This window comes from Urocitellus parryii, unplaced genomic scaffold (genome assembly GCF_045843805.1).
Source record: "Urocitellus parryii isolate mUroPar1 unplaced genomic scaffold, mUroPar1.hap1 Scaffold_45, whole genome shotgun sequence".
In the NCBI taxonomy this organism is placed as follows: Eukaryota; Metazoa; Chordata; class Mammalia; order Rodentia; family Sciuridae; genus Urocitellus; species Urocitellus parryii.
This window is the reverse complement of record NW_027554016.1, coordinates 4,251,226-4,274,725: the sequence shown is the minus strand read 5'-3', so window position 1 is coordinate 4,274,725 and position 23,500 is coordinate 4,251,226. Positions and strand designations below refer to the sequence as shown.

The 23,500-nt window shown below is 33.5% G+C and overlaps 1 protein-coding gene across 1 annotated transcript; it reads right to left on the bottom strand.

Annotated features, from left to right (window-relative positions):
* Positions 1–655: 655 nt before the first annotated feature.
* On the bottom strand, positions 656–22,308 carry LOC144252549 (nucleosome assembly protein 1-like 3). Its single transcript, XM_077794803.1, is given in 4 exon segments — positions 656–1,111; positions 1,113–1,965; positions 15,864–15,991; positions 22,288–22,308. Coding segments are annotated over 4 exon segments (1,458 nt in total).
* Positions 22,309–23,500: the final 1,192 nt, after the last annotated feature.

Genomic DNA, 23,500 nt, shown 5'->3' with positions numbered 1-23,500 from the left:
GATTGATTTATAAACTATTATTCACATAAACAAATCCATATAAATCAAATATAGTTTTGACAGACATTCTTAAAAGTATACTCATTTTTTTTCAAGCAGTCAAATTTCACAATGCACTGTTCTAGTTAACAATAAGTAGTGTATTTCTATAGCAAATTAATGAAGGCACAGCTAGTGCAAGCAGATTTAAACCCTTAGACTTCCGGGCTGGAAAAAGGAAAAAATAACAATAAAACTCTTGCATTGTTACTTCAGGAACTTTTTTTTCCAAGCAAATATTTTTCTAATAATTCTGACAGTTTTCACAGCTACAATCTAAGAGGAACATGACAAAAGGATTTCACAAAAATCAACATTCTGTAGCACCAAACTAACATGCTTTAAATAACTAACAACAGTTTACATATTTTGAAGAATATTACACTATAACAGGCTCAATAGAATAAACTGATACTTAAGACACTTTATAGAACAATTTTTAAATGGGCTAAGAACATAGGAAAACACAAGACATTTATAAGAGTAATAGTGTTCAGGTTACAGGGCAGGTTTTTATTTATTTCAAGGCTACATAAACCTGCTTCACTTCTGCTTGCTTGAATTTTTAAGATTCTTGAAAATTTTTTTCAGCCAGCTTTTTTATTTTCGGTATTTCCTATTTCCGGTATTTCCTATTTCCGTAATCTCTGCCATCTTGATAGTAGGTATCATTGACTTCTCCTGTATAATAATAGATTGACTTCAGAATGACATTATCATGTAAAATTTGACCAATTTCAAAGTCCTCATCAAGGATAGCATCTTCTCGTGGTTCCTGCTTTCCAGTCTTAGGAATCTCAGGAGGACTAAAGAAATTGAAGAATGATGCATTAGGAACCTCTCTTGGCTGAATTTCAATTTCTCCAGTAGCAGTTGTACGACTATGGGTGGTTGTCACAGTAACATCCTTTCCTCTTCTCCAATCTATCTTGCAGCCTTTGCAATCTTCAATTTCCCATCCCCAAGAGAAGAAGGGATCATTGTGATCTGGTTTTGACTTTATTATGTATGTCTTCATAAGCAACTCATTTCTGAAGTATGGATTGGGTAGGAAATGGAATTCAAAGGTGTTAACTTATAGGCTGGCCAGGTTTTGAGAACTTCACTCTAACATCAGACAAGAATTTCAGAATGGGCTCATCATACTTCTGAATCATAGGCCCAAGCTTGTCAACATTCTTTAAAACGGTCAGCCAGTAGTCAGGAATGCCTTTAGGATCTTCTCTTTTAGGTTTCCCCTTCCGAGCTCTTTTAATACTCACTCTTTCTTTAGGCCTTGTCTCAGGAACTCTTTTATGAGCCTCTCTTACTGCAGACCTTGCCTTTGGCTCTGTTACTTTAGGTTTTTCTTCCTGTTCTGCCTTTGCCTGGATGGCTTCTTTAGGATCTTCTTTTTCTTCAGGAGTTGCTTCCATACAATCTGTAGAATCTGCTTCTTCACCCTTTATTTCAGGAATTTCTTTAGGAACTTCCTTTTCTTCAGGCTTTACATCAACAATTTCTTTAGGAAGTTCCTTTTCTTCAGCTTTTACCTCAGGACTTTCTTTAGGAACTTCCTTTTCTTCATCCTTTACCTCAGGAATTTCTTTAGGAACTTCATTTTCTTTAACCTTCACCTCAGAGTTTTCTTTAGGCATTTCTTCTTCTTCCTCACCCTCTAAGGGAGGCATTTCACTAGGAGTGTCATCCTGCACCTCCTCATCACTGCTGAACTCCTCATCCTCTGAATTCCACTCACATTCTTCTTCTGTAGGCTCATATTGGATGCTTGGCTGGCGACAGTGAGGGCCCGGGCACTGGCGACCGCTGTGGCAGCTCAGGGCGGGGCGGGACTGCAAGCCGCAAACCGCGGTGCTGTAGTAGCAGCTTCTAAGGCGGCAGCGGCAATGGAGACTTGGGCGAGAGCCACGGGAGTAGGGCCTCTCCCTGTTGCAGCAGAAGCAGACCGAGGTGTGCCGCAGTCCAATGGCGCAGTGTCCAGTATTTTAAGGTAAATGTGACATTAAGTTAACTTGATGTTTCCAGTCTTAATAATATGTATTTGGATTGAAAGAGTCTAGCTTTATTAAAAAACCTGTGATTGAAATTCGCATTTATTTTTTAAATAAGATTTACATTGTCTCTAATGATACAAAATTACATTTTGCTGCTAAAGAAATTATGAAAACAGTTTTTTTCTAGTTTAAACAGGTTTTCAAGTTTTTTCACAGATATTGAGAGGTAAGTAAATAAAAAGCCCACATTAAATTCATGATTGTTTTTAGCTGACAATAACCTATAATTATGCAGATGAGGGTATGGACTTACAGATATCCTGGAGCAATCCCATGGTCTTAATGAGCAAATCACTGTGTTATATGAAAAATTATTTATGAGTTAAAGAAAAAAACTGCAGCATGGCAAAACATAGAATGCCTTTTTGACCTAAATACCAAAAGCCAGGAAATAATAAAATTGAAAACACATTGTTATTCCTACTTTGAATTATATTTCTATTTGTTATTTTTGTTTGTTTATTAGTGTCAAATTCACTGTAATAAGGAAAAGCTTATGTGAATATATAACAATCTGGATGCATATCATTTAATGTAATAATAACCCTAAACAAATGATATAGCAGCATTTTTTAATCATAATTTCTTATATTGGTTTTCTTTCGTGTTCTCAAGATCAGAAGTAGACAAATAATTTTACTTGAGTCATGAAGTTCTCTTTAACTTGCAAAAAATAATAGAAGATAATGACCAACATTTCATATAAGAAAAAAAATCAGTTGTGTTTAATTTTTCTGATTGAAAGCATACCTTTTAGGGATCACTAATTGTATTATCTTTACTACCAAACTACTTATACTGTTTAGTCATGAAAATCTTGAAAATGATGTCATTTCTCTTTCCTAAGAAGCAAAAGAATCAAAGGAAAAGAATTTCAGAGCATCATCACTAGTAAATGAAAAACCACAATCACTAAGCCTATGACATTCCAGGATTTGAGGGGATCATAGGCACATGGAGAAAAGTAATTAACAAAGAAGAAAATGAAATGGGTACCCTACCAGGTGACAAGTGACATTAGAGACATGTACATTCTTCTCTCAAACACTATAAATAATTGACAACTACTGCAATTATAACTAATTGATCTAAGAAATACTTGAAATATTGCCCCATTTCTCACAAGAATGAGAGCAGGGTATGGGGCCATACTTGCAATTAAAAATATTATTTGGCTCATATGGTTGCATAAATTCAGAATTAGGATCAAAGTAGCAACTAAACAAATGTAAAGACATGAGAAAAGCCAGATTAATAAGTTAGTCTCTAGTACAATTTTTTTGGTACACTGATGGCTAGGAAATGAACTTCTGAAGATTATTCATGCTAATTGATGAGGCCTTCTGCACTTAGAAGATGTTTTAATATTTTAATCCATAATATTTTAACCCAATTTGAGTAATTTAACATATGTGACACTCTACTAACTTTAGCATTGAAAAGAAATTCACGAGCTAAGGCTGTGGCTCAGTGGTAGAGCACTTGCCTGGCATGTGTGAAGCAATGCATTTGATCATCAGCACTACGTAAAAAATAAAGTTTGTTTTTTTTTTTTAAAGAAATCCATACCTTAATCTTCCAGATTATAATCAAAATTGACAGACTGTTGAGGCAGTTGCAACTTCTAGTTAACCACATCTCACATACCTGCATTATAAGGTTTGGTAATGCATGTCTATAAACTAGACTTTACAAAAAAGAAAAAAATAAAACAACCATCATTTTCTCTACCTCCATACCCCATGCCAATTATCTTTTTTATTTATACATCTTTGATTTTAATTCAGTAAACAGACATTTGAATTCTTACTTAGAGGGCATGTGAAAAACCAAGGCCTACATCTATTTTGAGACATTATTCTACAATAACTGCTTGGCCAACACCACCCCCACAGCTCACTGCCCATAACTCCACCTTTCCAAAACCTACAGCCTTTCCCACCTGGACCCTATTTCCTACCTCTTACCTTTGTTCCAAAGACTGATAGTCTGTACATGAGAAAATTTAGATCCACACAGAGAATATGAGCAGTTAAGGTGAGTAGGTGTTAGTACGTGAAATACAAGTTTTATGGAGTAAAGGCATAAGAGATGTGATGAACATGTTACAGAATTTAATTTCAATTAGTAGGAAGGCTAAGATAGAAGCAGATTGTTTGGGATGTGAATTTTCCAGAGCAAAGGGAATTTTAAAGAATATTTTCAGTTTAATTCTAACAGCAAAGGATTTATTCTTATATTCTAAAGTTTTATATTTTGGAGACATGTCAGAGATAAAAGATAAGCAATCTAATCTACATTCTGTGATCTTATTTTATATGGATATAATTTTGAAACTTGAATGTTTTAGTTAAAAGGAATTTAGAGATCTCTTTAGTCCAAGTCTTTTTTTTTTTCATTTCAAAGGTGGAAAAATTGAGTTGCTAGGTTAAGTAATTGGTTTAATGCTATAATAACCCAAATAGTTTAAGAAAGACCATTGACTTAAAATCAGATTACCATTACCCATGAAAACTTGAACAGATTCCAAAGGTAACAAAGGAATTCTAATTTTAAAAAATTCTTTAAAAAAATTTTTTAGATGGAATTAAGACAATTTCTGAAGGAGCTCTAAGTGGGACTTTAATGAAAAGTCCTTGGAAACCATAAGATTTGATTGAGGTGGCTCCCTGGGGTAGGGTGGTGGGGGAGGTTGCTTATTTTACAGTTTACCTCTTAAAGCAACCCCAGAGTCTCAATACTTAGAAGAAAATTGTATTAATATAGTAAGTAATATCACTATATTAAGCATTAACCACATGAGGAAATTAACTAAACCTATTCCTGTAACAACAACTTAAATTTGATACTATATCTGTTAGTTTACTTTCAGTTTTAAACATCTTTCAAGCTCAAGAATTTCATTCTCAGGCTCACAAATTTAGGTTGAAGACAATGTCACCATAATCACTAGCTATCACAGAGATATAAGGCCAATACTGATCAAATGAATGGTTCATTCTGTCATCATGACAGCTTTAAAAAGTGACAGCTCTCTTAAGACTGACTACCTACTTTAAAATGAAAAGGCACCAAAAAAAAATAATTTGCTGGTTTAGGTTTCTTTTTTAAAGTAAAAGACTTACTGTATCAGAAAGGTAGAGTTGTAATTTTGCTTCAAATTGTGGCATGTCATCTATATCTGTTACAGATTTTTTTTTTCAAATGTGTATTTTAGACTTACGTTTTTATTGTTGATGTTGTTATAATTTTGATTTTTTTTTTAATAATTGCAAGCTGGAGACTTACACTTGCCAGGCTACCATTGCACCACTGAGCTCTGCCCCTGCCCCCAGCTGCGTTTTTACTGTCTAAAACCTAAGGCACTGAATGGGCAAAGACCAGCACTTCCCCCTTAACCTTCACAAGATTGGCTCAAGGTCTTCCTTCAAGTCTGTCTATGCAGATCATTTGGGGATTATATTCTGCCCTAAGTCTTGTAGCGAGTCAACTGACTTTCATTCGAAACTGGGTCCAACAAAAAGTTTTGATTGTAAATGAGGGAAAAAAAACCCAAAAATAAAATGATTATTTTAAATATTTTCTTTTAAATTTAGAAACATTAACTATGTTATTAAAAATAAATTTGCAGGGCTAGGGTTGTAGCTCAGTGGTGGAGTGCTTGCCTAATGTGTGAGGCACTGGGTTTGTTCCTCAGCACCACATAAAAATTAATAAATAAAATAAAATTGTTATGTCCATCTACAACTAAAAAAAATTTTAAAAAATAAATTTGCATTTTATGAGATATAGTTATTTCTCTCTATATAACTATGTTAGATGTTTTACTAAGAAATTACCTTAAACTTAAAAAAAACCCTGCTTTTGAAACTTATTAAAGACACTTTATGAAGATAACCTTTTTATTAAGAGAAAGAGTAGAAGAAAAACTCTCCACATAAAAGGAAAGAGAAAATAAAGTATATATTTGGATTATTATAGTAATAACTAATATTTAACAGAATAGCACGCTAATAGGGTGGTCACTCAAAATGTATGGTTTAAGATAAATATATGAGAAAGCCAAGGGGATCCAATTTTATTTTATGGTGTACTACAATAGAGGGCAAAGCTCATTAAACAGATGGCACTCAGGATTTCTCAATGAATTCAGCATCTGTGTGTACATGTTGTATAAATGCCAATTAAAATGTGTCCGAGTAAATTTACATCCCTTGCTGATAGAAAGCAAGCCAATCTTGCTGGCTCAGGATCAAGGTTAAACTTAATCATCTGCTGAACTTGCAGCAAGTTGCTCTCAAATTGTACAGAAATTCCCTGAGAAGTAATAAAAACAGAACTCCTATTGATTTGTATTTATTTACATTCATAACTCATTTCTAAAGCCTTGGACCAGGGCTCAAAGGGAAAAAAGTTATTATTTGTGTGACTTGGCCAAGTACACTTTTGACCACATTTCTAACAAATACGTCTTTGATTAAAATGCCTGCCTGAATAAATTTTCCTAACCTCCTCCCTGCAACCTCCTAGTTGAGATAATTTTGTTTAAAAATTATGCTTTCAAAATGATCTTGAAAAGGAAAAAGGCATGTAGCAGTAGTATCTCTCACTTATATAGGAAGGGTAAAGCATCTGCCTCAGATTGACAGGCAACCATGAAATTATTAGAAGCAATTCCTCCTAGAGGAACAAAAAAATGGAATGGAATCTTTTCTGCACAATACTCTAGCACCCTCCCCCATCCCCAGTTCACTTGTACTTGCATATACTTTCGTTGGGTCACCTCAGATTTGATGTGTGTGTGTGTGTGTGTATGTGTGTGTGTGTTTGTGTGTATTTAATTTCAAGCTTTCAACCAACCACATTCTACAATGAAGATTTTTACCTTGTTATTAAAATAAGAACTGCATTGCAAAGAACTATTACACAATCATTGAATATCATGTTCTTTTCAAAAGAAGATAATGAAATACTCAAGATAAAATGTTAATTGAAAAAGTACATAAAAATTAGTAGTTTCCAAAACTATGCTGCATAAAACACTAATTATCATAAAATGAACTGATCTTATGTATTTTCTTTAAAAAGTCATTTACGTCTGGAAAATCCTGGATATTTTAGTCCCAATTTGGAGATAAGAACAGTCCTTATTGTATGAAAATATTTCAAGGTCCAATGGCAAAGAAACCCACTTGATTATCTCACCCTAATACTTTGCAAACACAACTGTCCATGCTAACTTTATTTCATTAATTTTTCAAAATAATTTGAGGAACATCATGGACATCTTTCTAAAACAAAATCATTAGTAATAAATTTGAGAAAGCCTGGTGTCAAATGTTTCTATTTTTGTAAATACACATAACATACACAAACACACACACACACACACACAGAGAAGAGAGAGAGAGAGAGAGAGAGAGAGAGAGAGAGAGAGAGAGAGAGAGAATAGCTATTCATAGAGATATATGCATGTATCTACCAAGCAGTGTCAAAAAGAAAAGATCAACTATTAGGAGTAATGAGATTATGAATGATTTAAAGTTTCTCCTTTGCACATTCCTAAGTTTTGACTTGTTTTCTTATAAGTAACTTTATATTGTTTTGTAGAAGGAGAAAATATACATAAATCTAAAATACTACCCCATTTGTACTTATAAATTCATGTGATGGATTCTTAATGACTGTACTATAAATAGCTAAAAATCTGCAGTTGACTATGTATAGAGTTTATGTTGAGGAATGAATCTCTTTTAATCTTTGTAAAAATACAAGAGTTTCTACTATTTTACACACACACTTTACACATTTTGGGAGATGAGGTCATTTGTTTGTTGTAAGGGGGAACCAGCTTTCCATCCTAGGTTTGTTTGATGTTAAATTACAGGGTCTTACCACTGAGCTCCAAGAGAAGCTTCCAAGAGAGCAAGAATCACATATCATATTATATATTATCAAAGTATATCATCATTCTGCCATACAATAACACTCAAGTGAAATTAATAACTACACTTCCTTATTAGCTATTAGGTGCAAGATATATGTCCTCAATGCTAACATTTACTTAAGTGTTTAATGCTATGCTAGGAACTGGGTTAACAATTTGTTATACATTCATCTCATTAATTTTTACCAGATCATCTTAACTTTTATTGGTGAGAAAAAAAAGAAAGAAATACAGAGATACAAAACTGGGGAATAAACCATATCAGTTAAATCTAAAATCAGTGCTCTTACCCATTTAATCAGCATCCACAGAATGGATGTGCTGGTATTCTAGTATGAAATATTCAAATTAAGTTATTTAAAAAAAAGTTTAGAGGATAAGCCTAGTTGAACTTTATTATAGATGTTTATTTATTTTACTTGTATTTATTCAATAGAATGATTAAATTAAACCATTATATAAAAATAATGACAAAATCCATACCATAAACCATTTCAGATTTTACTAAATTTCCAAAAAATGCCTTAAGGGAATATATGTTTTCTCAATAAAAAAATTTTAAAGTTCTTCAAAGATTAATATCCTATAATTTTCCAATTTGGATATGGATGGGAAAGAAAACCAATCCTCCTGATAAGTTTGCTCTGTACTCTGCATGGTCGTGTGCTGGACAATCCCCAACACTAACTCTTTTTCAATATTTTTGTCTTCTTCCTTATCTTCGGTCATAAAATACTGTATCAGACAAATAGTAGGTGCACAAAATTATTGATTACTGAATAACCGTATTAACCATATATCAGTTTTAGCCCTGAATGGCTTTAATATTATGCCTCATCTCCATCTTGACAACTCCTAAGAGATCAATATCACTAAGTTTCAATGCCTTGTAATTTTCTGAATACTTGGGGTCTGGTAGTGTTTCTTTCACAATAAGGAGATCAACAAATAATTTCTGAGTAAATTAAATCATCTCATATGATAGCCAGAACAATCCTGAGAGGTCTACTTATTTTCTTAATCATTTTCTAACATAAGAATTTTGCCCAATGAAGAGTAGCTAGTTCATAACAGAGGACTATTACTTTGTTATACCTAGGCAATGTATAACCAGTTTCACTGACCAGTCCTTACCATTCATTTGTCATTTAGTTCAGCTCTAATACTACAGCTGGCCCATAACTGCAACAATTATAATTATCACATAATTTAAGCATTCTCACTGTCCTCAATGTTTCCAGGTGTTATGATCCTGCACATTAGATGCAAATTGAAAACTCCTTCAGATGTTTTATTCTTTATTGCAAAAAAGATACTTGCTAAATTCATTTTAGTAAAAATTAAATAAATCACTTGAAGGTATCAGAGAAGATTTGCTTTGACTTCCATATCTTGGTAAACCATAGCTTTTACAAAACAACCAAAGATATAAGTAATTCAGATTGTGTCCCTTTTTGAACAAATGCATTAAAGCAACAACAGTTATTAATACCAATAGTCTTTAGTGTGACTCATTATTCTACATAAATAAAACCATTCAGAAATGACCTTCTATTCATCTTGCTATGTATGACAGATGTGAAAATATACTTAGTATTTCTGTTTAATAGATTTCTTATCAAATACAAATTGAGACTATATAAATTGAGACTGATAATTTGATAATCCTCTTCAAAGCATATCATAAAATTTAAAATTTACTTATAATTTTAATTACTTAAGAATAGATTTATTCTGTTTTTCTACAGACTCTTACATTGAATGGATATGTTATTTCTGATTTTTGTTTATCATATACTTTAAAGAAATGTATTATGTGCACATATACCTTTATAGAGGATACAAATTTATACCCATCATAAAACAAAGCTGATTAACTGGTAAACAATTTAATGAAATTCTGTCAGCCAGCTTATCTAATAGGAGTTTTTCCACTAAATTACCCAGATGAACACGAACCTTGGACAATTATATTCTACTAGCTCATGTGAGTAATTGCTAGGGTAGAAAATTGCAGCAAGTATAAAGGTACAGATGTTCATTTTCAGATGACCAAACAAAATTGAGGGCATAGCTTTCTCTTCCATACTGAATTCTACTTATGTAATACATTTTTCTATGCGACATATATTATATGTATTTAATAGGAAATAAGTAAAATAACTAAAATAAAATGAGGCTGATAAGACTTTTAAAACATGCACTAAAGGACTACAGTTATTTACTTTGCAAAAGCACTTCACTCAACACCCAATAATTTAGTCATTCCTCTGTATAAAGAGGCAAAACCGTCACCCTCACCCTCACCCTAACGCTAACTACAGGGAAAAAAAAAAAGGAGTGAAGCCACATGCCTTAAAATATGTGCAAAGATCTTTCACTAACTGGCTGAGAAAAAAAAATTACAAATTACCCCAGCTTTAAAGCATTCAGAACTTTTTTCTCTAACAAGCTTGCCCTGGTTTCCCTGGTGCTATTTCACAGTATTTCACTACAGTTTAGTCGCCTGGCCCAAGTTCTGCTGCATTGTTCAGGGCAGAATTACTGACTGGGAACCATTTTGGCCTTGAATTACAAGGTTCCCCCTCCCCCAGTTGCCTTAGCTATTGCTTTATTCAGTTTGTGCTAAGATCTGGGGACACATTCTGCCCAGTCAAGTCTCTCACAGTGGTTGAGACCTCAGCATCTGCTTTCACAGGACTGAAGAAGCTGGCAAGGGCAGACTATAGTATTTCTATAAACTTTCCCTTATGCAAACCTTTACCCTTCAGTGCTGCAGTGGAATCAGAATCTTATCATAACAATTGAACAGTATAGTTAGCATGTTATATCTTTATTTTTTATTGTCTCTTACTCCCACTCATCTATGGGTTTTAAGAAAACTTTTGTCTTTAGCACACAGAATAGAGTTAAGGATATGGTAGACATTCAGTAAGTGTCGCTTAATGAATGACTGAATAATCGAACCATGAATCCCCTATCAGACATTCTCCTGTGTGAAGAAATTCTTTGAATCTCCATCAGAAATTGGCCCTTCTTGGCTTTTAATACGATTCTATAAACAATAACCAAACCTTTGGCTATTATTGGGAAAAAATACACTCTCCTGCTGACATACGTATTTTCCTGTGTGAATTAATTTATTTTAAATCCAAGTGCACAAAATCTAGAGGGTACTATGTTTGTAAGAGAAGACACGATGGGGTCTCACTGCCTGGGTTAAGAAACTTCTCTCTGCCACTTACATAGATTATGACTTAGACAAGTTGCTTAGCTTTCTTTGTACTTGAATTTCCCTATACATATAAGAAAGATCACAAAGTAGCTATTGATGATAAAAACACAATTGGAGAACTGTTGTGAGGATTAAATACATTATTATATGTGATGCACTTAAATCTGTACTCAGTACACTGAATAAAACCAGAATGTTACCTATGTTTACCAATGTAGTCTCATGTTTTGCTTATTAAGTATTAGTGGGTTCTCTTTCTAGCATTGCTACCAATATTATTAATTCCATTAGGAGTTAGGTTTGACTGAACTGGACGCCCAAGGAACTGATATTTTTAGGGTGGACAGTAAAATTGATTTCCTCATTATGCAAAACTGAGTACTAAACTCCTGACATAGGCTAACCAATTAGAATACATATATATATTGTAAGAACAGTCACCTTTGGCTGCTAATTAATGTAGCATCAATAATAAGTTAACATAAATAAATTATTTTAATTGATTACACTCACAAACATTAACATCTGAGGAACGGAAGAGAAGGTTCAGAGAAAGTACACAGCAATGTCATTTTGAGGAGAATTTTAAAACAAGAGACAAAGACACTGAAGCAGAAATAAGAATCATGAAGACATTCTTTGTTTGCTACACAATTTTCCATAGGACATACCTGCAAAAAAAAAAAGAAAAAGGCATCTGGTACCACGCTGTTTTTCTTATTACTAGTTGTACTAAAATTAAAAGGTATAATTTACATTAAGATTATTTCTATTTGTTTGTTGTTGAAAGTCACCAGGTAGACACAGACCCCTCATCTATAAAACCCCAAATTGGAAATGCTCTGATATCTGAAACACTTTGAGTGCTGATATGAAACCCCAGTGGGAAATTCCACACCTGACCTCATGTGAGAGGCTGCAATCAAAACAGACACACAGCACATTTTATTCAGCATTCCCAATGAAAACGGACCTTCCCAACCCCCTTCACCTACTCTATGTATTTTCTGCATATGCCCAGATTCCTCCACACAAGCACTGCCACAAATGGTAATAAAACAGACATGGTGGGCTTGATGGCCAATGGTGGGCTTTTTACTGTGTGATTTCTTATTCTCTGCTCTACGGATAAAGATGTTCTTTGTTGTTGCTGTTGTTTAATAGTCCAAATGGGGATTCTGGTGATGCTACCTTCGCTGACTAGTTACCCTGAACACGTTATTTTTTTTTTCTATATTAACAACATGTCATTTTTTACTATAAAGTATTAGTGTGTGAATGAGCATAAAACATGTTTGCATTTAGTAGCATACAAATTCAGAGTCAGGGATCTACTGATGCCAAATCATCATAGATTGTCCATATGGGCAGCTGGGATAGCAACACCTTTGCTTTCTGATGATTTCATGTATACAAACTTTTGTTTCATGCAGAAAATTATTTTAAATGTTATACAAAAATACCTTTAGGCTACGTATCTAAGGTGTATTTGAAACACGATGAATTTAATGTTTAGACTTGGACCTCATCACCAAGATATTTCATTACACATGCAAATATTCCAAAAATCTGAAAAAATTAGCCCAAGTTAATATATAAAATCTCCAGAAAGGTGAATTAGTGATTGTGGTTCAAAATAGTTTCCTATGTGCTTCTAATATAAGAAATCACTTTTCTCCCCTGCTGTCTCTCTGTTCTGGGTTGAAATAATTCTTCTAATCCCTTTAAGTGGTTCTTATCCTCAGATGCACACTGAAATCCCCTGAGGATATAGAAAAATTTAGATGTCTGAATCCCATAGAAGACATTCAGAAATAATTGTTCTGGGATGCAGCTCAGTGATTTTAACCTATAGCCGAGGTTAAGAATCACTGTTCTAGACTAACAATATCTACATAGAGCACACATTGCTCCAGGGCTCCAGAAACTAATCCATAAATAAAGGACATTCACAGGAATTTTGTTAATACACATATCTTAGTTTAATACTTAAAATTTTAATAAAATATTATATTTAAAATATACATACTACTACTGTGGCATTAGTATATAGTAGCACAAGTAAAAAAAAACAATGAAAAATTTGTATTAAATAGGAAAATGTTTCTTTCTACTTAGGCATGCAAAAACCAAATAGTCGGGATCTCTGCTGAATGCTCTTATGCTCTGTATGCTCTTATGTACACAAATGTCTAATACCTGATCTTCTCTCACTCAGCCTGCAAGTTTTGCTGGGCCAAATAATTATTCCACTCTTGTTCACTTCTGAATGACCAAAAATTAAACAAAACAAAATATTAACTTTATTGACTTCGAATTTCCCAATATATATTTCAAGATGATCATTATACTAAGTAATCTATAAAAATTAAGTAGAAATTCTTAATGCAGCTTGCAGAAACTATGGTTTATCTCCAAGATGTACAAATTAATTTCTCTCCTTTTCATCCATATATTTTATGATGAAATGATATCCCTTTTATCTGAATATCTAAGTCTCTCTTCATCTATGAGAATACTTTTTTTTTTCTTTTTTGCCTGGCAAAAATTCATTTAATTTGCAAAAGATGATTAAAACATGGCTCTTCTTTCAAATATTTCAGGATTTCTCTAAACAGTATGAATTAAATGTCTATCAGAGCATTTATCACATTATACTGCAATTATTATCATACACGTTTATTTGTCCTCAGTAAACATTAAGATCCTCAAAGACTAAAATTGGCTTGTTCATCTTTACATTTTCCCAATATTTTACAGTGAGCTAAATACACAACAGTGAGTTAATGTAATATGTTTGCTGGATAATTTCATTTAGTTTTCTCAAAAATATTATTGATTCCATGCTACATGCCAGACACTCATACAGGTACTATGAAAATAAAAATACAAAACTAATTTCTTATTATTTTTAAAAAACGAATGTGTGATTTTTTGTTATAAAGATGATCAACAAAACTAGCCATTATTCAAACCAACAAAAACCAACTCAATCTTTTCTGACCAAGATACCTTCTATGTACTACACAAATTCTGTTTTCTTTACATTAATATTAATTAATATAGCAATTCTAAATGTCTATAGTTTAATTACATTTGCATAACAGTGATCCTAAGGAAATCCAAGACTCTAAAATGCTGCCTCAATCAAAGATTAAGTTATGTTTATTATACTCTTAGGTTCTACTAAATTTTGTAATGTATTTTATAGTAGTTTTGGTACTGAGTACTGAACACAAAGGCATCTTATCACTGACCTATAATACTAGTCTTTATCTTTTATTTTGAGACAGGGCCTCATCAAGTTGCTCAGGCTGGCCTCAAATTCACAATGCTGCTTCTGCCTCTGCCTTCCAAGTTTCTGGAATTACAGGTGTGTGCCACCATACCCGTCTGCATATTTTAATTTTCTAACTGCAAGAAAATTCCAGACTTATGCAATGACAGTGCCGGAAGAGATAAATTACTCAATTCATAAATGGGTAAACAGATTCATAGGAGTAAAGGTCTTTATAAAGTCCCATAATTAGTTATTAACTGAGCCACTGGTACAAATCATACTTCCAAATACTGATTTTTAGCACTTCTCAAACTATACCAAATTCTCTTGGTAAACTAGGATATCTAATCCTAGACTACATTGTGAATTGTACTTCACTGTCCAAGGAACAGGCTGTCATTATGAATAAAATATTATTTCTCTTTGTTTACATGTAGTGAAACTTGAGAAATATAAAACATTATTATGGCTCTATGAAATATTAAGTGGTATTGAACTAACATCTTTTTAAGCAACTAAAGAAAATGTGATGGTTAGGGAATGGTACATGATTACAAAAAAGATATTCTGAATAATAGGTCTATAATTCCTTAGATATAATAACTTATGTAAGCATAATAACACATAACACCTATAAAAAATTTTATCTAATTATTAACTTAGAGATAAAAGTTGCAGCATAAATTTGTTTAGGCTGAAAGTGAATTCACTGTTAAAACACCCACTTACTATTCAATGCAACAGTTTCTCATCTGTAAAAGAGGGACATTAGTAGTGATTATTATCTTTTATAATTAAATGAGATTACTTATATAAAGCCCAAATGTCATGTCTGGTATATTCTGAAACACTAAAAGTTTTAACCTCAACTATTTTTATCAAAAACATAAGAATACATTATAGACAAATGCTTTAGAATACAAAAAGAAGCAATTCAATTATCGTTTGAAGTCTCTATCTATATGGCCTAAGGAAACATTATTTAGTCTAGATACAGAATACATGATGACCACATACCTATGAATTACTAAATTATAATAACCAAGTATGAAATTCACCTAGAAAAATTTACTAATAAACTTAAAAATAAACTGTGGAGAAAAAAGACATATTCTTCAGGAAACAATGAAGTTCTTATGACACAAGGAATAAATGAATATTTGTCTACAGAAAAATACCAATAATTTCTTGTAAAACTTATTTTGCATAGGTAAATTTTGTCTAAATATTAAATTATACTTACGCCTTCCTTCCTTTTAGAATAATCTTGGATGCCTTTAGTCATTTGCAGCTATAAGGGTTACTTACTCAATAATTCCCAAGGCGTTCTTGTGTGTGGGCTTCATTTTTTCATCTACAGTGTGAACATGTTCATCTGGATAATTGCTAAGTTCTTGTCCCATTAGATACTGCAAAATTACTAATGAAGTACCACCCTGAACAAGTTCACAGGTTATTCAATGGGACTGAAATGCAGCTCACCTTCCACCTGTCATGCTGTGCTCAGGGATGTGACCACCAAAAGAAGAGAGTTTTTTGCAAAAATTGCAAAGGTACAGACTGAGATTATAATACCATATAAAAATGAAGCACACCATAAATATGTTGTGGCAAATTCAATCTTAAATTTCTCATTGTGTTAATCTGGCAAAAATTAAAACTCCTTTAGGTCTTTTTCTTTCATATCTGTACTTATTTTCTCTCATTCTTAAAACAGTGCAGTGGGGATGCTAACTATCAGTAAGGTGTCAGACTGCCTCTCTTTTTAAGGATCCAAGGTAATACCAGTTTACCAATTTCCCCTGCAAAAAGGCTATTACACAACTTTTACTACATCACCGCTCTCGAGACATGGAACTGTGGGTTACTTATTTAATAACTTTTCAAAACAACTGTCTTTGCCTTCTTATTTGTGCTGCTCCTAATATATACCTGCTTGTATATATGATAATGAGACAAATGTACTCACAAATTCTGCCTATGATTCGATTCCTTCTTACATGAAGATGAATATGTAAATCATTCCTTACATAGTACTATATTTTTTCTTACAATCTGGTTGGAGATTAACCTGATTCCAATTACTCCTACAATTTGCTATTCTTAGTAACCTCACATATGTCCACCTTATATTTCACTGTGTTTATCCTCTGTATACTTGCATTTATTAAGACTTGTTTTGCAAGGTATAATGAATACATAAATGCCCTTGTCAAATCATGGATGCATATTTTATTTAGCTTCCTTCTTAGCTAAGTACAGTTCACCACAGGTCGTAGTCAGTGAAGGTTGTTGGTTCTCAACAGGTAAATTTGCTAAGTCAAAAATCAGGACTAATATTTTTAAATGCTAATAAAAGCACCTCATTATCATTATGAAACATTTTAACAATGATACATAAACAGCATTAATGTGAAGAGTATTTATTTTTAAAAATATAAATCAGTTGAAATACATAAGAGCACAGGTCCTATAGTCAGTCTTCTGGTTGGAAATTGGTTCCACCATGTACCACCCACTGCTTTTCTCTGCTACCTTTATCCTCTTTAGAAAAGTAAAGTTTTCTAAATTTGTCTATCACACAAATTTGATGTGCATGTATCTTAGAAAAGTGACTTATTACTAGTGCTCTCTGTGCTACCTATATTATGTAACCAAGTTTAATATGAGCAATAACAACAGAAAAAAATTGTTGAAATAATGTTTCATAAAACAAATTTCAGTGCTGGATGCAATGACACATGTATGTCATCCCAGTACTTGGGAAGCTAAGGAAGAAAGATTGCAAGTTGGAGGCCAGCCTCAGTGAAACAGGTAGACTCTGTTTCAAAATAAAAAATGAAAAGGCCCGATATGTGGCATCCCTGGGTTTAATTCCCAGTACTGAAAAGCAAACAAAAATAAAACAAACAAGAAAATGAAAAAAAAAAAAAACAAGCTTCATTGAACTTCAGGAATTACTTCTCAATATACCATCAGCCAACTGGTATAGTCACAAATCATGATCACAAATCGTGAGGAAAATGCAAATCAAAACCATAGTGAGCATTACCTTTTTAATAATACTATTATTAAAAAGAATAAAGATGACAAGATTGGTGAGAAAGCACAGAAAAGGGAACTCCTGCACACTATTGGTGGGAATATGGGTTAGTCCAGCCATTGGTAGGAAATAGCTGAGGCTCCTCAAAATATTGAAAATAGAATTATCATGGAACCCAACAATTTTGCCATTGGGTATATATTCAAAGGAATTGCAATCAGTATGTTAAAGAAGTATCTGTATTACCATGTCCATTTTCACAATAGCCCCCCAAATAGCCCCCCAAATAGAAACAACCTAAGTATGCATCAACAGATGAATGGATAAAGAAAATTTGGGACATATTCACAAGGGAATGTTATTCAGCCATAAAAAAATGCAATCCTGTCATATGCAACAGCATCAATGGAAATGGAGGTAATCATGTTAAATGAAATAAGCCAGACACAGAGAAGTGCTGCATAATCTAACTTTAGACGTGCAATCTAAAAAGGTTGATCTCACAGAAGCTGAGCGAAAAAATGGTGGTGACCAGAGACCAGAGAGAATTGGGATAGGAAAGGAGGGGGAAACCTCTATTAGTGGTTCAAAGTTAATTAGGAGTCAAAAAATCCTCATGTGAGTTGCACAATAGGGTGACTATAGCCAACAATACCGTGCACACTGGGCATTTCAAAAAGCTGTTGAGACAGTATATTGAAAGTTTTCACCATAAATAAATGATAAATGATTGTGGATAAGATATGTTTAACCTGATTTAAATATATATAATTAAATGGTACCCCTGTAAAAGGGATTATTTTTATGTTTTATATGTCAGTTTAAATAAAATTAAAAATCCATTCAGAATAAGAAAGAATTCTTGATATTCTTCTTAAAATCGTCAATAATTTAGGAATTAGTTTGTATTGGGATGAAACTATTCAATTTAATCTTTATGACAGCCTTAGGATCCAAGTATTATCATATTTACCACTTTGCAAATGAGAGATCCTCATCTTAGAGAGGTTAAGCAACTAACCACAGGTCACACAGTTAATAAAGGAACAATTCATGAGTAGAACTAAAGATTTATACTCTCGGGCTGGAGTTCCTGAACTAGTGGTTCGTGAACCTCACTTCATTTCAGAATTCCCTATAGATGGATTTGATAAAATGCAGATTCCTGGATCCCCTCATTTTTTATTAACTTACTCCAGTGAAAGATCTGAGAGTTTGGTTTCTGACAAGTTCCCATGTGATACTGATGTTCCTAAACCAAGAAACCACACTTGATGATCATTGTCCTAAATTATTAAGCATACTGACTTGACTGTTAAGTAAACTATAATAAAATTAATTAGTAATGTGTAGGCATAGAATAGTATTTCATGATTGTTGTAATATAACCACTCACAATGTACTAATGTTTGAGTGATATAAGACTTTAAAAGCACTCTTTAATAGAGTCAAATCCAAGTACTATTTATTTAGTTGAAGTCAGATTTTTTTTTAACTATCCAATACTGAGTTTTGGAAGGGAGATGATACTGATTTGTAAGAGAATGAGTTCATCCAAGGTACATAATTAACATAACTACTTTCACTCTTGTGGAGTTTATTTTGTGATCTGCTGGTCTACACTGTCGTAATAAAAATACACATTTAAAACAAGCGATCAACTCTGTGTGGTTTTCCTCTAATAGACACTTATATACACTGATCCCAGAACAAAGTTAAAAATTTGAATTCAAAGGTCACTCTTAGGACTAGACTATCCAATATTGCCAAATAAAGTTTCTGACATCAAAATGCTGCTTCCCATTTTGGATCGATTTTACCTCCTTATTTTCTAAGAGGCATTTAGTATATTGATTTCCTCTGAAGACAGCCCTCTCCCTGTTACAATCTGAAATATTTCCAAAGCATCTAAATATTTACCATCTTGGTGGTGTTTCTTTCTTTTTGTTAAAAAGAGGGAAAAAAATGAACCTCAAGTCTTAAAGTATAGGACATTTGGTTTTATAATTGCAAAATATGAAGGTTTCTTGTTCAAACAGGTAAAACAGATACAGATAATAGGCAAAAATGGCTAACATTAAATTCTAAATTTATGTCACAAATTATTTGAGGAATCAGGAAAAAGTTGTGCCTCTAGTACACTAAAATTTTATAATTCCACAAATACATACATGATACTTAGAAAAGATTGCATACTATAAAATTTTAATAATGCCATGACTAGTTATAGTATTTAAGAGGGCAGACAAATGCCTCCACAACTTAAGGGAAAAGAATTATGAATGGGTTCATTTCACTAACCAAATGTGGGCTGGGCCAAATGCTAAGATATAAAAGATCAGTATTGTCATCCAAGATAATAAACCATCTTAGTAAGGTCTGAATAAAGTGCTGAAATCTATTTCTAATAAGTGTTGATTGATCTTGGCAAAGCTAGAGAAAACAACCACACATAACTAAAATTCAACAAGTCATCACTAGTTTTGTGTCTCGAGGAAACAGAATGAATAAGAGCAAGACAATCACTTTTAATGATGAAAATAGGAGAAAAAAATGAAGTTAAGATATTGATATTGATAATGGTATTTGTATTTCAAAAGCACTAATTTGGACCTAACTTCAGCTTTTGGCTCAAAGTTCCAAATGAAACTAGGGTACAAGTATGAAACAGTCTTTTAATGAGTAAGAATGAGGACTTTTCCATAATCTCTCACCACCTTAGAATAAAGAAGTAATAGATTCATTTTCAGTAATGATTTGTGACTGACATTTTGAGCAGCATGGGTTATACTTCACATACCAATAAAAATAAAAAACACCTTTAAAATAGAAACAATGGGTGTCACTTATGGTCTCAAAAATCCTATAATCTTTTGTTTTTACTACATACTTTGGTAAATTTTAAAAGATCTGCCCTTTGTCTTACATATATTCCATTTTTCATACACTTTTGTCTTAAATGAAATCTGATTAACCTGAGAAAATGCTGGGAGGCTCTTGCCATCTCAGTTTTCCAGTGCTAGGAAGAAAGGCTAACATGCCCTTCTTGAGCTCTCTAGACTTTTAGTTCATGGATCATACACTCTTGAGGGGGAAAAAAAATCCCCACTCCTGAAAACAAGCTCAAGTCGTTCATACATAGAGCTGGCTATCGCATCTCATCACTTCCAGCCAGCACCACTAGGGATCAGGATTTAGACAATTCAATCCCATACATCCCCTCTATACCCTTCCAAATTTTAGGAACATCGGGGGAACATCTAGGAACGTCTAGTTCAACATCTATACTGAGGTCTCATACAAAAATCCTACTTTTTTTAAAAAAAATCTTTGTAACAAATTTAATTTGCACTCCACTGTAGCCCTATCCACATGCCAGGAACCTCAACAAAAACCGGAGGCTGTTTGAACTCCAAAAGATAAAACTCTAAATAAATCTCTTATACCTCTGATAGCCTATTTTTCTAGTTTGCTTCTTCTTACTATATCTAGTATCAGGACACTAAAATTTGCTAAAACTTTCAGATTGTAGATTGTAGATCTGTCCCAGCCTCACTTTTTTTTTTTAAATAATTCCCCTCCTAGACTTACAGCTTCTCATATGCAGCTTGGAATTTTAGATCCATTGCTTTAAATATTTGTATCGGTAAAGACTCTCAGCAGCAGATTGCCAACATTCTCTGCTCCATTAGATTATCATCAACAACCACCACCACCAAAGGAATTATCTTAACAGCAAAGAACGACAAGTTTTAAGATAAGGAAGCTTCAGAAATTGTCCCTTCTCCAGTGCAGCAATGTTCTTCAAGGCCCCTGTTTCTTTCCATTCTCCAGTATTCACCCTTTATGTTTGCTTCCTCTTCACGGTTGAAAGATGGTGACTATAATTCTAAGTCTCACGTATAGTAAAAAATACCGAGGGATAGAGTGAGGAGGGAAATGCCATCCCAGACATTTGAAGTATCCATCATCAGACTTCATGGACAAGAAAGGGTTCATACATAATTTCAAAAACAAGTACTGTAAAGGAAGTGGGCTAACATACAGATTTACCCTGGTGGTAGTAAGAGGTTCATGCTTCCCTAAGTCTTGCAGAAGAGAAACAGGCAGACCAGACCAAACACTTTTAATTGAAAGAATGGGAAGGAGAGTGGCTGGTAGACTGCACACAGGAAGGATTTGCTCCTTTATTTCCCTGTCAATATTCATTTCTCTGTTGCTATTCTCATTCCTACAATGCTTCACACGAACCCATTGTGGGGTTAGGTAAGTATCAGTAGAATTATGGTCCTACTCTCTCCTGTAGATTAATAGAGAGACTCAAGCCAATTGGCTTAATTATCTAATAAAAAGAGCAGCATGGCATATTAGAAATAGTACTTTATTTCAAATAAAATTAAACCACAGAATCTCACTCTCATAGTTAAAGCTCTGACAGTGACACTTCTGTCACCTGGGAAAGCCATCAACTTTGGAAACCAATATGCACAGGTGAATGTATCCTGAATCAAATGAAGTTGAAGCTTCAAGGCCCTTCAAAATTTGCTGCTTATGCATTCTGACATTGTATTAATTTGCTCTAAAAAAAAAGACTTGAAATTTTTATGAACTTCAGACCCTAAAATCTGCATCTGCCTCTGTTAATATATCAGCTTTTTTTATCTGTACTCTATCAAGCACGTCACTTACCTTTCTATCCACCTCTTTCATTGTGTTAAAAATTGTCCTACCTTTCTTGCAAAACCGTGATGAGGATCAGAAATACATACAAAAAACTGCTATGTAGAAATGTTCTGTGTAATTATTATAATCATCGATATACAGTGTTCTCTTGTGGCTGCTATTTTCCAGCAAGACGCTACTATTGCATCTGTTCCTGCCAGTTTGTCTCCAGGATATGACAAGAGCTAAGCTCTAAATGAGCTGAGCAGTCCCTGATTGCTGTCCAGAGTACCCCTTCAGCTGCAGGTGTTTTCCAGTTATCTGCTGTGATGTTACATTGCTCCAGGCTGTGCTACAGGGGACCCTCTTAGGGTTTCATCTGTCTGCCATGTGCTCCACTCCCTTCCAGCCCTGGGGAGTTGACTTTCATGTAGGATGGTTTTTACTTCTCAGGATTGCATGAATCCTGAGACCTCACTGTAGAAAGCATGCCCTACCATCTGGTGTGAAGTGTGGTACTAAGAAATGCTGATAGAATTTGTCTCATAATTGAATGTGGTGATGGTAGGTGTCATTTCCATAAACAAGACTAGACAGCACAATGGCTTCGTTGACTTTAATTTTGGTCTGGAATGTGTTTCTTTGTTTTCATCATCCTGTCATTCTTGCAAATGTTATGAGTTTTAAAATATGATTTATCACTTTACCTACTAATGTGCCATTATTAGCTAGCAAGCTGCTGAAGTAGCAGAATTTGATAATAAGCAATTTCACAAGTAATTATGCAGTCATGAGGTTGAGTGTATCCAAGTGCTGCAAAGGTTGGGTGGACAATAACAAGTAGAAAAGTACAGGGTGCAGGGATGAGCAGCCTGTGTCACAAAGAGAAAGGAATATTCCTGTACGGGCCACCCCATACCACTGAAGAGAACAAACATTTAATGTTAGGACTCTAGACAGGAAAGATTCTAGAGTAAATTCATTTCCTTCCTCTCATAGTTTATATTGATTAAAATGAACTTACAATCAATATTAATAGTGTCCACTATCTGTTGAGCAACTTATGAGTAAGTAATAATATCAGTATTTTATACAAGAAATAGTCTGAAAGTTGTTATCAAATAGAACTAGCAACTTGTGGGAGTTGGACTGTAAACATGAGTTCATTAGATTCCAAAAGCTTCATTTTAGTTCACTGTCTTTTTTTTTTTTAACATTGAGTTCATAATAAAAGTTCCTA